The 16,501-nt window shown below is 44.3% G+C and overlaps 2 protein-coding genes across 17 annotated transcripts in view; one reads left to right on the top strand and one right to left on the bottom strand.

Moving 5' to 3' along the window:
- The window catches only part of FHL1 (four and a half LIM domains 1), a 29,412-nt gene extending 20,201 nt beyond the window's left edge, over window positions 1-9,211 (top strand). For 3 of the 4 annotated variants that reach the window (XM_066182113.1, XM_066182110.1, XM_066182112.1), the window contains 5 exons: window positions 4,788-4,969; window positions 5,974-6,151; window positions 6,536-6,705; window positions 7,264-7,450; window positions 8,213-9,211. In XM_066182113.1, coding sequence (XP_066038210.1) covers window positions 4,814-4,969; window positions 5,974-6,151; window positions 6,536-6,705; window positions 7,264-7,450; window positions 8,213-8,370 — 849 coding nt within the window. In that variant the 5' untranslated portion in view covers window positions 4,788-4,813 and the 3' untranslated portion in view covers window positions 8,371-9,211. Of the gene's footprint in view, window positions 1-4,787; window positions 4,970-5,973; window positions 6,152-6,535; window positions 6,706-7,263; window positions 7,451-8,212 lie in introns of those variants that run through there. The other variant, XM_066182111.1, reaches the window with a different exon arrangement.
- Window positions 9,212-9,953: 742 nt separating this feature from the next.
- Window positions 9,954-16,501, bottom strand: part of MAP7D3 (MAP7 domain containing 3) — a 43,700-nt gene continuing 37,152 nt past the window's right edge. For 12 of the 13 annotated variants that reach the window (XM_066182102.1, XM_066182099.1, XM_066182100.1 and 9 more), the window contains 5 exons: window positions 15,872-15,976; window positions 15,588-15,641; window positions 14,720-14,813; window positions 14,115-14,313; window positions 9,954-13,014 (listed from right to left, as the gene is read on the bottom strand). In XM_066182102.1, the coding sequence (XP_066038199.1) occupies window positions 12,705-13,014; window positions 14,115-14,313; window positions 14,720-14,813; window positions 15,588-15,641; window positions 15,872-15,976 (762 nt within the window). In that variant the 3' untranslated portion in view covers window positions 9,954-12,704. The remainder of the gene's footprint in view (window positions 13,015-14,114; window positions 14,314-14,719; window positions 14,814-15,587; window positions 15,642-15,871; window positions 15,977-16,501) is intronic. The other variant, XM_066182097.1, reaches the window with a different exon arrangement.

A 16,501-nucleotide genomic window follows, 5' to 3' on the forward strand; every position in this document is an offset into this window, starting at 1 on the left:
GCAAATGTTTTTTGCCCAGGGCATTGTGCCAGTGCAGCCCTGAGTGTCACTTTACATTTGGGATTAACAAGACCCTTCTTTTAAGGGTTTCCCAGGTATTTATAGCAAACCATGCGACATTGCATAGAGGAATGCTGAGAATAGTAACTCAGGTGACAGACCAGGGCTGCCAGGACTGATCTGAAACAGGCAGATGTAGCCAGTGCATGGCAGAGTGGGGTTCTGTACTCAGTCCGCTGGGAAAAAACAAAACTAATGGAGAGTCTAAAAGCAATTGCTCCTTTTCTTCCATATGCAACTGTGTGTAGGGCAGAGGGTTAACAACTCCAACCTCATCTTCTTTCTTAAGTGGCATAATAATCTGTGAAGTGTAAGCACAGTTTCTCTGGCTGTATTTAGAGACTACACTTCAAGTGCTTCCTTGGTGGTTTATCACATTTAAACATATTCCCCAGAGACATTAACACATAGCCTGTGTTAAGTGCTTTGCTTATCAGCTGTGCTTCAGCTCCCTTCCCTCAATGCTTTGGTTTCGTTTATTGTGCAAACCACTGTCTGACTGAACTGTAAACCAATTCAGCCAAAAACTCAAATGCTGCTTTGGGTTTTTGGCTGAACTGGGATGAACCAGCCCAGGGTGATGGCAGGAGCCCAGCAGGAGGCAGGGGATGTGTGGGTGCAGCAGGTTTTTTGGGGTGGCACTTCTTAGGTCTCTACCCTTTCCATCCCAAAGCTGGGCATGCTGCAGGGTGCAGATGTGGCCCTGACCCTCAGTCAGCCCTGTGACTGCTTGGTGTTGGTGCCACTTGAGGTGTGTGGGAGCTCCTGGGGCCCAGGTGTTTGAGATCTCTGAAGGATGGAAGGTGTGGCTGTCCAAGGGCTGTTTTTGTAAAGTAGAGGATGCCTCCAGGGAACAAATGGTGAACTGGCACCTCTGTGGTCAGGTAAATGTTAGGGTTGTATTCCAGGGGGTCTTTATGCCAAATACCCTGATATCTGAGAAGGCCACTGGCCTGGCCTTCTGCCCTCCAGCTGTAGCCAAATCCATCAGGGAGCTACATTTGGAGAACACCCTGCCAGGGCTGTTGGGACAGGGATGCCTTGCTTAGAGCAAGATTTCAGTTTCTGGAACTATAGCTGTATTTTTCTTCATCTCTATTTGGGTTCTCTAGGCTATTTAAGGATGGACAGATTCTGCATTTACCCCTCTCCCCAGCTGCCTGTGCTCGCTGTTTACACCTGCTTCTCTCCAGCCGAACAACCCTCTGCACATGCCTGGAAGAGAGAATAGATCCATACTTTTCCTCTGCTTTCTAAATCCCAATCTGCGGCCTCAGTGTCAAGCTGACATGGGTTTCGGGTCAGTGCATGTCCTCAGGTTATGTGATTCTCCTGGGGCTAAACAAGAGACACTTGACCAGGCTGTAACCTCGGAGATTCCATAGTCTGGTGCAAGGTACAGCCACAGAAACTTGTGTTCAAGTGACTCCCAAGATAAAACATCTGCATGTACCACTCTAATTTTAAGCACAGCAGTGTGAAAAGGAGCACAGAGGTTCAGTGCTGTGGGTTTTATTCAGTGTTCCGGTAGTTTGGTGAGTGCTTTCCCTGCTTTGGGGTTGCTGTAGCATGGTTGTACCCCTGGTGTGAATCCCTGCCCCGTGCTCAGCAGCTGCTGCCACTGCTCATACAGGAAGTGATGATGAGGGTGCTAAATAAAGACCCCGAGGACGTAATGATTTTTCCACACACCCAGTGTACCCTTAGTTTCATAACTTACCTACTTTTCAGACAGCAAAGACAGGCCAGGGATAATAAACCTGGAAGCTCTGGAAAGTTATGCTGTGGGGACCTGGTGCAGCTGGAGGGTGAACAGGTTATTAAGGAGATAACTCCAAACCCATGACCTGCTGCCAAGCAGGCTTTAGAAATACATTTAATTTTAGACAGAGTACAAGAAATATCTGCTCTATTTACCTTCCATGAGAGGGGACAGGACTGCTAAGGGGACCAGATGTAGGATACTAAATTAAACTCAGCTCTGAAGTGTCCACAGATGTTTGTTCAATTTGGGGAAAATAATTTGGTGGTCCCAGCACAGCTGTTGCTGGCCTGGGGCTTCACTCTGCCGCACACTGATGGCTTCAGGGCTCTGGTGCACCATACCCTGGGTGGGCTGGTCCTGCTCCTGTGGGAGGGTGGTGGGAGATGGTCTGGCTGCTGTGGGCTCCAGACACTGCAATGGTGAGCAGAGCCCACGAGCAGCCAGCACATTTGCAGGAGCAATACAACCACTGCATCTTCGCTGCGGGCAAGGGGACAGAGCTGCCTTTCCTGGCTCCAGATCAGGAATTCAGGAATGATAGTGCTGAGGGTAGAAAGCTGCTGGAAAAGCTGGAAGCAAACCCATGCCCCTGCCTGCGCATGAGAGGGGCTTTCTGGTGTGTGAGATGGCACGAGGCAGGCAGAAGCTGCTTGCACAGCCCAGTCTGGGGGCTGCCAGGCCCAGTGTTAATTTGCCTGTGGAGTTCCAGAGCTGCTGTGACAAATGTGTCTCACATTAGCGCGTGATGCGTTACATGGGAACACGGGGTTATGTTGCTCCCTGAGCCATACTTGCAAGATTATGCGTTCAGGTTGGAAGCAACCCTAAACCTGAGATCAGGGACATTTCAATACCATTTGCCCTGGACTCTGCAATAGCATTTCTTCCAAATAAAACCCACCTGCAACCTAGAGTTCTGCAGAGCTGGTGGTGGCTCACATAATTTCCATGTTTCCCAGCTGTTTATCTCTTTCATTTGCTTGAACAGGTACCTAAAAGCCCTTGGTGTAGTTGTCAGCAGGACATGGCATCCCCTGGCCTTGCCAAGGGAATATTTCCAGACCTTGGTCCCTCCACAAAGTACAGTTCCCACCAGCTCAGCCTGCTTCTCTCAGTTTTAGGGGAAGGAGTAGGGTGCAAACAGAGCCTCCACCTCTGCTGCAGCCTCCCTATGCCATACCTTTCTTTAGGGCTCTCTGTTCTGCTTTCCAAATAGAAATCCTTCAACTTGTTCTGGCCCTGTGTTGCTGAGAGGGTGACAAAGAGACAGTGTGAGGACTTTCGGATTTTAAAACTTGCAAGGTAACAATGTGAGTCCCACTGTTCCTGGGCCCAGATGAGGCAGATGCTCTGCTATGATGGCAAAGTGTTCACAAACAGGCTCCTCAGACTTTGTACCCAGCAGTGTTGGGCTGTTCCTGGTGTTCAGCAGTGGTCTGGTGATGTTGGGCCCTGTAGCTGATGGTACCTCTGCAATTACTGGGGTGGGCAAGTGTCCAGACAAACCTGTGAACAGGCTCTTAGGCTATAACAGGGCAGACCAAGAGCATCCTGCAGCCAAGGGTAAGCCCAGCTGTGTCCCACTGACCCTGCTTTGTTGTGAGGGCACAGCCAGGAGTGACACACCCTCTCTGCACCCCAAAACCCCTTCTGGTTTGGTCCATAAAAACACATTGTGCTGGGCTTGGAGATGCATGGGTGGAATAAGCACTGTTGAACCACTGAGCTCTGTGAGGAGCAGGCTTCAAGGTAGCCCCCAGGGCTGGATGGAGTGGTCCAGGATGAGACAGCAGCAATTTGTATGTCTGACTGTCCTCACCCTTCCTTGCTCTGTGCTGATGCTGCTGCTCTGTCAGGAAGAGAGGACATTTCCTCTTGGCAGTCCCTGTTGCCAGACCACAGCCACGTTTCCCATCTGGATGGTGATGATGCAGAAAGTTCAAGGCTGTGTCCCTGGGAAATGGGCTCTGCAATGCTGGGGTTCTGGGGGCATGAGGGACAGAGGCAGGGATGGAGCTGCCTCTATGGACTCCATGGGCTTCTGTAACTCATGTTCCCTCCCTAGAACTGCTCCAGGCCAGGTTGGATGCGGCTTTAAGCAACCTGATGTAGTGGCTGGCACCCCTGTCCATAGCAGGCAGTTTGGAACAAGATGATCTCTAAGATTCCTTCAAACCCAAACCAGTCCAGGATTCTCTGAATCCTGATGGAGTCCTTGTAGCCCCCTTGCAAGAGTGTTGGTGGCCTTTGCTGAGGAAGGGTGTGTGGGATGGAGGGAGTCATTAGCAGGAGATTGGGAGTGCAGGAAGGGATGGGTGTCTGGGGAGAAACTATGAGCCAAAGTATAAAATTCTTCAGTCAAGATTCCCCACACCCACTGACAGCTCCCTGGCCATGGTGGAACATCAGACCTTGGCAGAGCCTTGATGGTGTGAACTGAAAATTATCTCTCCATGGAGGCTGATTTTTTTTTCCTTATGATTTTATATGTGAAAGCCTGGTGAAAAGGGACAGCTGGAAGCTGCGCAACTATCCAGCACAAAAGGCCTTGGAGGGCTGCAGCTGGCTGCGGGTTCAGGGTGGAAACATGGAAACAATTCCACTCTGCTCATGTTTGCTGGTAATTTCTGCAGTGCCTCAGCCAGGACCTCACTGAGGCCAGTGGTAATGAACTAAGGGACTCCCTGGGAGTGATTAGGTGTCATTACCCTTGCTTGATGCACAGCACATAAACCAGCCCAGCACCCTCCCACTTATCAAGGACATGGGGAAAAGTCTGGTTTGAGACTCTGACCTCCTCGATTGGAGCTGCTTTCTCTATCAAGAAGCCCTCAAGGAATGTGGTAACACCACCACCACTCATTCCTGAGCCATGCTCCTCCTAGTGATCTGCACAGCCCCAAGAAGCTGGAGCAGCTCTCAGGGCTTCAGTGCTGCCTCCTCAGCCATTGTGCTCTTGCAGGGCCTGGAAGCTACACCGTGGGCACGATGTCAGAGCGCTTCGACTGCCACTACTGTCGCGATCCTCTGCAGGGCAAGAAGTACGTGCAGAAGGAGGGGCGGCACTGCTGCGTCAAGTGCTTTGAGAAGTTCTGCGCCAACACCTGCACCGAGTGCAAGAAACCCATCGGGGCTGACTCCAAGGTCAGTGCTGAGCACCCCAGTGTGTGACGAGGAGAGGCAGATGCTGATGACCCTGCTGTTCTCTCTGGCTCTGAGCTAGAGCAGTTCTTTGGGGGTCCTCTGGCTGCCAGCTGTGTTCTTGTCGGGCAAAGAGCAGTGCTGGGGTGTGCACGGGGATGCTCATGGTGAGCTGCTTTGGCACAGGATCTCCTTTCAGGGCCTAAATGCAGCCACATGAACTGCTGCAAATGCTGAACTGCCCTGGAGAGAGAACTGCAGGGAGCTGGCCTGCATAGGGCCTGTAAAATTCACCTGCTGGGCAAAGCACTGAGGCCTGATTTTTTTCAGTTTGTCAGCTTTTGTCAGATTTCTATCTTCATGAAAGAAATCAAGAGATCTATCTATCTATCTATCTATCTATCTAGCAGTTGGACGGCAAGATGGTTCTACTGTTTGGGTTTTTTTCCCCCCTTTATGTTAATTTATAATAGTATCTCTGATGTTCAGACACTGTAACACCAGGCAGGACATGAAGAAACACAAACTGCAGGACCTGCAAATATCTGCAAGCCTGGTCGTTGAAACTGTTTTGATCTCCGTGAAAAATGGAAATTGGCTTGTTGCTTATGTATAGAAATATGGTATTACTGAAGTCATTAGCATAGGCCTTCAGGGCCAGATAAATGCTTACAGCAATAATAACATACACCTGAACAAGAGCGAATGTAAGAACCCGAGAAGCTCACACTTGCAGAACTTCAAATACCCAGGGTGTTGTTTTGAAGCATCTTCTGCCCTCCTGAATGTCCAAAGTTAACGTGATTGTGTCAGTGAATTTGGTAAATGTCCTTCCCTCAAAGTGCTTGAAGAGGAGCTGTAGCCCTACCCACTCAATCAGACAAACTTAGAAACAACAAATCCATCCCTGACTGCCCAGGATGGTGAGACAGGAGCTTGGCTTTAGGGCTGCTCAGGGGGAGAGAAGAGCTTCTCACTCCCTCCCTCTCCCTTACTGTTCATTCCAGGAGCTGCATTTCAAGAACCGCTACTGGCACGACAACTGCTTCCGCTGCTTCAAGTGCTACACGTCCCTGGTCAACGAGCCCTTCATGCTGCGGGAGAACAACAAGGTTTGGTGCAGCAACTGCACCGCTGCTGAGGATGCACCCAGGTGTAAGGGCTGCTTCAAGCCCATTATTGCAGGTACTATGCCAATGAGGGGTCTGAGGGCATAACCAGGGTGGTTCAGAAGAGTAAATTTTGACTGTTGCTCTCACCTGTCCATTTTATTCAAATGTTGAAAGGCTGCTTCGCAGTTAACCCTCATTTGGCTAATCAACCCTTATGTTAGTTGTAAGCCATTTCTACCAAAAGCCTTGCTTGGTAAATCAAGGTCCTAAAAGGCTCAGGCAGCTGATCTGGTAACTATTTTAAGAAAATCTAGCAGGCCCTGGCTAAAATCAGATACAGAAATTACCAGCTCATCCCTTGCCTACATTCTGGGGCATAGGTATGGACAGGTCTTGCCCACAGAGGTTACATTCAGGCCTGATATCTCACAGGACAAGTTATTTTTATCTGTTGTAGGAGACCAAAATGTTGAGTACAAGAAGATGGTCTGGCACAAGGACTGCTTCACCTGCAGCCAGTGCAAGCAAGTGATTGGATCTGGGAGCTTCTTCCCCAAGGGTGATGAATTCTACTGTGTCTCCTGCCATGAGCACAAGTTTGCCAAGACCTGTGCTAAGTGCAAGAACGTAAGTCCTTCCCCTCTGCAGAGGCAGCTGCCAGAACCAGCCCTCTGTGCCTTCTGGGGGCTGGGAGGGTGAACCAGCAGGCAGACCGTGCTGAAGCCATAACAATGCTGATGTTCTCCTGAGATACTGGTGGCAGCAGCAGGTGGAATAATGGGAGAGCCAATGGTTCCTCTGCATTACCGGATCTGGGCAGGGGTGGTTGGGTTAGCTGACGGCATCACTGCAGAAACCAAGTGATACCAGTCTTGCAATTGTCTTGGGGATAGTTTAAGCTCTGTAGTGGTACTGAATATTCAAGAAGTGAAACAGCAGCTGTTTTACCACTTCTGCAACTGGTTAGTGTGGAGTTTCAGTTACTGCAGCTAAAAGAAAGCATTATGAAAGTGCCAGGTGTGTGGGATTTCAGGTTAGAGGGACTCAAGTGCACTGTGCAGTTAAATTTTGATGCAAACCTTGGAAAGATCCTCTCCATGACAAAGCTTTCCAACCGTACACCCCATGCTTGTGTCACTTCTCCCCTGCTGATTCTAAACCACACCTCTGCTCCTTCTCTCCCAGCCCATCACTTCTGGAGGCCTTACTTACCAGGAACAGCCTTGGCATTCCGAGTGCTTCATTTGCTCCAACTGCAAGAAGCAACTGGGTGGGAAGCGCTTCACAGCTGTGGAGGATCAGTTTTACTGCGTTGAATGCTACAAGGAGTGTGTTGCCAAGAAGTGTGCTGGATGCAAGAATCCTATTACAGGTATGTTGGGTTAAATGCAGCTTGAGGGCAGTGGGTGCTGAAGGTCAGGACAGTGATACCCCAAAGATAGGGAGCGCCCAGGGACGGGTAACATCAGAAGGAGGTTTGGTAACCCAACCCCAATCCCAGCATTTTACATGTGATCTGACTCTGAGCCATGTGCTTGTGCTGGATGAAGGCTGAGCTAGTAACTGAGCTCTTCAGCCTCTGCATGTCTCAAATTTACCTCCTTCAAAACTCCCCCAACCAGAACTGTTCCCACCCCTATCTTAGTTTGGGACCCGTAAGTCTAAAATGAGTGGTGTTTTATTGTTCCAAAGGGACATTTGTACCCCTTCTGATGTATTTTACACTTAAAACTTGCTGGATTACAGAGCTGAGCCTTGAAATGTGGGCAATGTCCTGCCAGTCCCATAAGGCTCACATTCCATCCTGCATTTTAGAGCAGGGATCTGAGCCCAGAAATGTTTAGCCCAACTTGTCCTTGCTCCACATCTCTCCTTGACTGCTGGCTGGAGAAGGGAGCCAAAGGAAAAATTGCAGAGACAAGCCATGCAAGCCTTATGCTTGTTTCTCCTTCAAGAGACATCAGAAGATGCAACAAAACCATGCCTCAGTTGCCATGTTGGTGTTTCAGGTGCCCTCTGTGGCCTGCAAGCCTACGGAAGCACTGGGGCAGCAGGAACAGGCTGTGCTGTTTGGTGGGATAACCCAGCCAAGGCAAAGCTACTATCGCCGTCCTATAATTGTGTTCTCTCCTAGCAGGATTTGGAAGAGGAACCAGTGTGGTTAACTACGAAGATGAATCCTGGCACGATTACTGCTTCAAATGCACAAAGTGTGCCCGTGGTCTGGCCAACAAGCGCTTTGTTTGCCATAATGGAAAAATTTATTGTGCTGAGTGTCCCAAACGACTGTAAATGAGCAGATGTAAGATGGATTTTAAAGTCCTGCTTTCCCAAACAGTCCTGGTAAAAGAGCAGGTTTTTGCATGTTGAGAATTTTAACTTTTTCCATTTTAGTGTAAGAACTAAATTAGCCTCAATATACTGGGTTTGACTTTGAAGCTCCTGCATTACAAAAGCATGTAGCCTTGCAAAAATCTAACCTTGTTTCCAAGTAACTCCTACTATAAAGGCTTGAAATACTGTTAGATTTAGAGATCCACACACTGCATCATCTGTGTGTGGCTTGAACTAAAACAAATCTAGTTTTAAACTTATCTGGTATATGATTAAGCTTGGCACTTAATTGAAGTGAGTTTGACAAGGCATGCACCTCCGAGACAGAGATGCAAAGATTGCACCTGGGATCAGAGGGATCCATTATTATGCTTCTACAAGTACAGATACACAACAAACACCACACCATTAATAAGTAATAAGTAATAAATAAGTAATAAGTAATAAATACCTTAGCTTACTCTACAACACCACATTGCAGCACATGTACGGAATGGCTTCATCTTAGATAACAATGTTTTGGCAGTGACATTTAGCTTAGTTAAGTTTCCATAAACTTGTTTTAGTCTTGATTTCCGCATAGTTTGCCTGCAAGTTTTCCTCATCAGCTTTTTTTATATCATTGTTTAAACAAGGCTATGTACAATTATTAATCCATTAACAAGTAGTAAATCTTTCACCTACAACATGCACATGCATTTACAAGTGCCTCAAAAATAGCACAGACAAGGCTAGCTCTCCTGTCATGTCAGTGTATGTTTAGTGACTGAATAAAAGTGAGACTAGTGCCTGCTTGGAATCTATAGTCTGGAAATATTTGGTTTTTTTTTCATTTTGCCATCATACATGATTGACGAGTCTTACGGCTCAGCTACTGCTACCAAGTCTACTACACTGATGCTGGCAAAGTAAGAGTCAGCTGTGCTGTCACTGCACCCTTAAATATCTGAGGACTAAAGCAACAATTTCCATAAACTAATTAAAATTTTTAATATATAACTGACACTGGACCATCTGCCAGAAACAGCCTGTGTGAAAAAAACCCTTTGGAGAGCATATGTCTATGAGAGCACTGATCTACCATGCTTCAGCAACCTGAATGCTGGTTTAAGGAGATTTTTTTTCCCCACAATAGTGAAATACTTTATCAACTGGATCTGCTCCAACCACTCCCTTTCAACTACTGATAAACAAACTCTTGCAAGAAAATGAAATGGCAGCATCTTGCTAGTCACTGCTCCACTGCTGGACTCATCCTCACCACACAGAGATGATGCTGCTGCTGCAGGGGAAAGGCAAAGGCTGGCAGGGAAAAGCATGTTAAAGAATTCCTCAGTTCAGAACATGCCATCAGCAGGGACAAACACAGCAAGAGCTGAAGGTGTTAGTGCAAGTCCCCCTCTCAATCACACAGATGCAACTGCCACAGGCTGCTAGTTTGGGAATTTGCAGCTGGAGCAGTTAGTGCATCCCGAGTCAGGTCAGCATTGCAAGAGGTGGAGGGGCCTAGTAAAGTCACATTTAACATTACAGAAATAAAGCATTGTTCAACTGCAAAGTTTATTTAACTGTGTGCACGTATTTACACAGGGCTGGATCAGACCATCCAACAAATCTCAGCACAGAAAAAATATCGGCATCTTTGTTAGAATGATTGTCTCTGCCAGAACAAACAGCTATCATACAAAAATACAGTTTTCCTTTTACCTAAGGCACTGCTCTAAAGTCTACAACAGTTCTACAGTATTTCTGAACAGCAAGAGGGAGAAGGCTGAGGGCTCCTCCTGCAACTGAGGTGTCGAGAAAAGAACAGGTGTAGTTCCAGCAAACCCACTGCAAACACAGCTGCTGCTTGGATGCATCACTGGAATTGAGGGATCAGCCAATGGGTTGCAGCAGGTTTTGAGACAGCTACTCTTTAAAGTAATCACCTGCCCAGTCTATCTGTTACAGGAGACATCAGAACAAGGCTGCATTATTACTTTTAGTAGCAATTTTCAGAAGATGCTTCGTTAATCTCTTCATGCTGAAAAAAGCAGGCAAGTTCAGGTTAAATAGATTATTTAATGCAGGCTTTAGGGGAAGGGAAATATATATGCAGCTTGCAGCCACTGTTATAGAGCTGGAACTGGAACACTTAGAATAATTAATATGAACAAAACATGACTTCAATGGTCTAATACTGTTATGTACACAATAAAATAATACTTCCATAAATGTAGATAAATAAGTAGTTCAAAAGGAAAACATTTTTTAAAAGCCTGACACCTTAAACTGCACCAACAGACAAATCTAGGGACTCAACATTTTTGTAATATATTAGAGCACATGCTGAAAAATGTTTTGATGTTTGCCAATAGATTGAAACCTATTAGTGATGGTACAACACTTGCATTTTGAAACTGCCAATATTTTCATATTAGATAAAAAGGAATTATTCTTCTTTATTCAAAATTGAAGATATTCAATTTTGCGTTTTTAAATAGCACATGAACCAACAAGCAATAACATTTTTATAGACATTAGAAAGGGAGTTCAGCTTTAACATACACTGAGTGAGTCTTTTATTTCATCAAGATCATTTTAGAAATATGCAATGTCTGCAGCTTAGTGGGGAGCCTCCAGTGGCATGTTCTATATGATACTGATATGAAAATAAAATTTAAAAAAAAAAGACTCAATCAGGTTACTGTAAAGTCTGTAAAGGGGAAACAAGGAATATTTGAACTAGGAAACCTTATCTAACAATTAGCTAAACGAACGAAAAAAGAACATTAGCACAACAGTTTCCCTGAAATGTTTCAAGGTGCAAATTAGAAGTTTGTCATCCCCTCCCCTGGTGTTTTTTGCAAACTTGAAGATGGATAAAGGTAAACAAGCAGCTTTTCAAAACAAGGCCTTCGGTACTTGAGAAAACACTGGATTACTGAAGTGCAATCAGATTACTTCCAGGTCTCTAGTGTTCACAGTTCTGTCCAAAGAGCAAAGAAAAGAAAACATTTAACCATCACAACTGTGTGTATGCCACATGCATCTATAATTACTGTCAGTCTACATCCAGGAGTGAGCACAGAACCACTTGGTCACTTACAGTACAAAATCAGCACAGTAGGTTTTCTTTCTTTTTACAGAAATACTAGTTTTCAAAGTTACATACAGAATTCTTAAACTGTATTATTGTCTAAAAATTTTCAAGTTCAAAATTAAAAGGCCACACTTCCTTCACTAAAAAGTTAATGAGTCTGATCACAATGGAAAGTGACCAGCAGAACCACAATAAATTTGTCTATTCCCATGGCCCAGTCTGTTGTGGCTTCAAGGGAAGCATCCATCAGGGTGTGCCCATGGAACTAAAATTCACAAGACGCAGAGTGACAGAGGAGACTTGGGAAACAGTTCAGTCTAGAAAAGTGCTACACTTTAATCAAGGAAAGTGCTACACATCACTGGAAGGAAATGTGGATAGCAAGGCTTGTTTATCCCCTGGCATTCACTTCAACCAATCACACAGTCATTCATCCCATGGAAAAGAGATCTCCTGTGAAAATGGCCCTTTGGGGTTTGGCTCCAACACCAGAGAAGTCCAGTCTTACATAAACTGGCTTCCTGAAGCTTCTCTGACACACTATGCACTGTACTGCATCAGGGCTTGGCTTCTCAAGTACATGTGGCATGAGATGCATCCCTGACTCTTTCAGAAAATTCAGAATATTTTGTGTGTGTACAGCTATATTACTCCTCCCAAAATGTAACACAACCATCTGTGGAATTTCAGGTTGGTGTTACTTGCCTCAGTGTAGTGCAAAACTGTTCTACAGTAAGTAGAGAAGACAGCTAATACACTGCTAAAGGTCTGAAGAGACCTTGTAAGACCACACAGGTCAGCATCAAAACCAGAACATGCCTCGGAGTGGAAAGGTCTGGTGTGTAGTTACATCAGACACCTTTTAAACCATTTTATACCTTCAAAAGTAACATGTGCCATTTAACATATCTTAAAAAAACCTTAAACTATAATGTATGAGCTTCAATGCTGTTTGGAACTTCACAAAAGGCTCAGCTGTGTCTTTGGAAGAGCCTTAATGTTGGGCCTTAGCAAGACCCTGAAAAGGCATCAGTTGGTGGGTGACTCCTTTTGACAGAATTCAAGTTAAAAGCACTAAAGGAAGAACCTTCCCTCCAGTCTACACATTGGAAAAAGTGCCTTGAAAATAAGAAGCTGTAGTTAAGGCAAGGAGAGCAAAATGCAAGGAAGTGGATTCCCTAGCCAGGGGAAGAGACAGACAGGGAAGTCAGCTTGGATTACCTGATGAAGCACCTATAGGTTTGGTCAATGAATTCACTGCACCATCTTCCTCATAAGCCAATTTGGGACTAGAAAGTATTGTAGCAGCATCATTCAAGGTTTGATTACAGTTACCAGCAGAGATGCTGTCTGAGCTCAATTTGGTTGACTTGGAATGTACTCCAACGTCAATGAACTCCTCCAAAGTCCATGAACCAGATTTTCCATTAAGATTCTGAATAAGTCCAATTGTATGATCAGCTTCATGAACACCCAGCTTCCCCGAGTCATGGATAACCATTTCTTTTGCAGGATGGCTACAAAAAAAAGAGAATAGGTACTTGTATTGCAGTTTCCACATGTATAACTTTTACACTGACTCCAGGACAAAAAATTAACAGTCTGCATGCTCTGAAAAGCACTGAATATTCCCAGATAAGCTCCAGCTGCCACACAGGATCTCCCTCCAAGAGCCCATGGGGAAAGAACAACTCAGCAATACATACCCACTTTTTACTATACTAACAGCTCTCGGGTGAGGTTTCTGGCTCTAGAAATTTGATTATTAGAAAATAACAGGTTTAAAGCCTTGATCTGAAAGTTTAAACTCTTGATTTTTGTAGGGTGCATTTTTTCTTTTTTTTTTTTTCCTTCAGCTAAGACTTTTTGAACACAAAACTAAGTCTCAGAAGACTTGCAATATTTACAAGAGATTCAAAAGCTAAACCCAAATTACAGATCAATTTTCATTAATTCTTAGGACAATCATGGAAATGTCTTTATATTCCATCACTTGAGGAATGACATTAATTTATCATCACTTTAAAAAAGTGTTCACAATGTCATTTCTAAATCATTAGCATTTAGATGAGCAAATGCAACAAGCATCAGAGGACAAATTTCCAGTAGTAGATGAAAATGCTTTCCATTAAAAAAAAAAAAATTGGAATAGTAGAACTCCCAAATTCCTCACTAAGGGAGGCTTCTGCATTGCCTCTGGTGTTTCAGCACAACTGAAAGCATTCTAGAGCTTTCTGCAGGTTATTTTTCCTTTCCAGTGTTATTCTCCTCCCTCTTATTTAATGTTTTGTTAATGAGAAGAACTGCAAGGCATTTGAATGGAAAAGGTTTCAAGCCAATGTCAGTTTTTATAATCAACACTGCCATGTTGCTGGCTGTGTGTCTCACTTCTCAGCAAAGGCAGCACTGTTAACATGGTGCCATCTAAACAAACAATTATCCTGAGCTAACTGCTCTGTGTGAGGCTGTGAGCTGACAGCACACACCACATGGCTGGAGAAAGGCACAGACACCACAAAGCCAGCAATGTTCTGCAGACAGTACTGCATTTAATTTAAACATAGACAAGAGCTTTCTTGCGTGAGACCTAAGTGCTCCCACAGCACAGTAGACTCACCTGGAATCCTTCAGTTCAGTAACAGATAGAGACCCTTCATCACTTTTCAAGTCACTTCCATTCATGAACACTTCACTGGCTTTCAACTCTGACTCATCTTGTGCCTCAGATTCTGCGGAGATCATGCTTTGTGCAGTCTCTAAACAATCCTTTGCCTCCCCCTTGACTTTCTGGAGCAAGTCAACACCATTCAGCTTTCCTGAACATTGTGGGAGGAGAAAAAAACGAAACACAAGGGAAAAAAGAACTTGAGTAGCAGAATCGCTATACTAAATGAACAAAACACAAGTGCCAAAATAACCTTTCCCAGCCAAAACCCAAGGCACTTGGCTTCAATAGATTCATTTGTCTATAAATAAACTGCCTATATCAACATGAAATTTGCTTTTCGTCTTTAAAAATCCACTTGTAAAATGAAAGCACGCAGCCTGCATTTCACTCTCAAATCATTTTGACCGATTCTCTGTTCAAGAAGGGAGTCCCCCTGGCATCTCTGGGACTGGTGTCTTAGACCATCCCTGTGCTGTTAGGACTGGCCTTTTCAAGAGATCTTAAACACCAATGAGATCATTGCCACCCAGGTCTGACTCACTCAGCTTCCTTACCTGGCTGATCAGTCTTCTCAAGACCCAGCTCTTCCTCCTCTTCAATATCCTCTCCGTCCATCACCTCCGAGGCAGACTTCCCTTCATTCTGCAACTGAATTGCCACAGTGTTACTTGGAACAACTCCATGTCCTCTACAGTTTCACAAATTCAGTCACAGCTCCCACACAAAATCATTCTGCGCCCAGAAGTGAGGCCACACAAGTTCAAAGGCTCACAGACAATCAGGTCACCCAGCAACACATGCTCTGCTGAGCCAGAGCCTGTGGGACCCACTTACCCCTCCTACCTATAAATTTCTGAGTTCCTTTTCCCCTCATTTCTCCAAGGTGTGTGTTAAATTTTTATTGATTTTCAGCTACTGGAAGACTTGAATATTTTAATGTTCAAAGAAGAACAATTATTCCTCAATATGCAGAATTTTTCATAAAACTTAGGTCACTGCATTAACAAAAATACATCCAGTTTACTGTAGTAATAGCAATCCAAAGAGAATCCAAGACTTGTTTTAAGGAAACAGATGATGCCAGAAATCTAAGTTTTCTGAGAAAAAACAGTCCTGGCAGAAAGCACAGTTTAAAAAAAAAATCCATTACTAACCAGTGTTTGGTTGAAACAGCGGTTTAAAAACCAATCTGGAAGCAGTAACACCAGATAACATTGTGTCTATAAAAATGTAACAAAGACTCTTCACACAGCAAGCAAAGCAACAAAATTCAGAATGCCTGCAATGGCAAGCTACTGGAAATTATTCTGGTGCACCAGAACTTTGCACTTCCTGTGGAAGCCATTTTGTCTAACAGAGGAAGACAGGATACAAGGCAGAATGTCCAATTCTGTCATTACACAGATCCAAACGAAAAAGTACCTTGGATTCATTTTGATCCGATTTTCGTGTTCTTTTCATTATTTCTTCGATTCTCTGTTAAAACATGAGAACATTTACAATGACATGCAGAGTCATATTTCAACATTCTGGTTAAAATTTATCAATCATAATATATTTTCATATTGCATGAGGGTACTGTTTTCATCACTGTTTTTAAATTTCACAAACCAGAGTTGGCAGTCTTCAAAAATACACAATTCTGTTTAATTGGATCTGAGACCATTTGCTTGTTCATTTTAAGCTGAGAATTCAAAACAGGCTACCTTTTTTCTTTCAAGCCTTTCCTGCATATTTTGTTGCATAATCCTCTCTCTTTCCAGTCGCTGTCTTTCAGCCTCTTCTTGAGCTTTTGCTTCAGCTTCTTCTCTCTGAAAATAAAACAAAAAGAAGAGAAGACTCAGTGCGTAACTCATTTCCAAAAGTAAAAAGCAAAGCAGTTACAGAATCTGGTACAACACAGACAGGAACATCAGACAATCACTATTTAGTATGACCACACATTACAACAAAATGTCAATTACCCAGTTACTGACATGAAATATATATTACTATGACATTCAGAAACTGAAACCAACTATACTGAGGTAATGCAAATGTTCTGAATGTTGCTGAGCTACTGAATGTTGTTGTACAGATTATGCTTTGGGATGAACATTTGGCTAATGAGGACAATCTGTAAAGTAAAAAGACAGCAATTAAATTCTAAATGTATCAAGGCTAACTTAAGAATCTTGGCAGTCAGGTATTGGTACCAAGACACTTTCTGCTGAACATCTACAATTCCTTTTGACTGGAGAATCTTTTCCAGTATAATTGGAGAGAAGATAGAAACATAGTCAACACTCTGAGTAACTGCTGTTAACAAACATTTAAAGAAATAAACAGACACATGG

The sequence above is a fragment of the Chamaea fasciata genome, unplaced genomic scaffold (genome assembly GCF_029207755.1).
Source record: "Chamaea fasciata isolate MVZ Bird 193981 ecotype frontalis unplaced genomic scaffold, bChaFas1.0.hap1 SCAF_4, whole genome shotgun sequence".
Classification (NCBI taxonomy): Eukaryota; Metazoa; Chordata; class Aves; order Passeriformes; family Sylviidae; genus Chamaea; species Chamaea fasciata.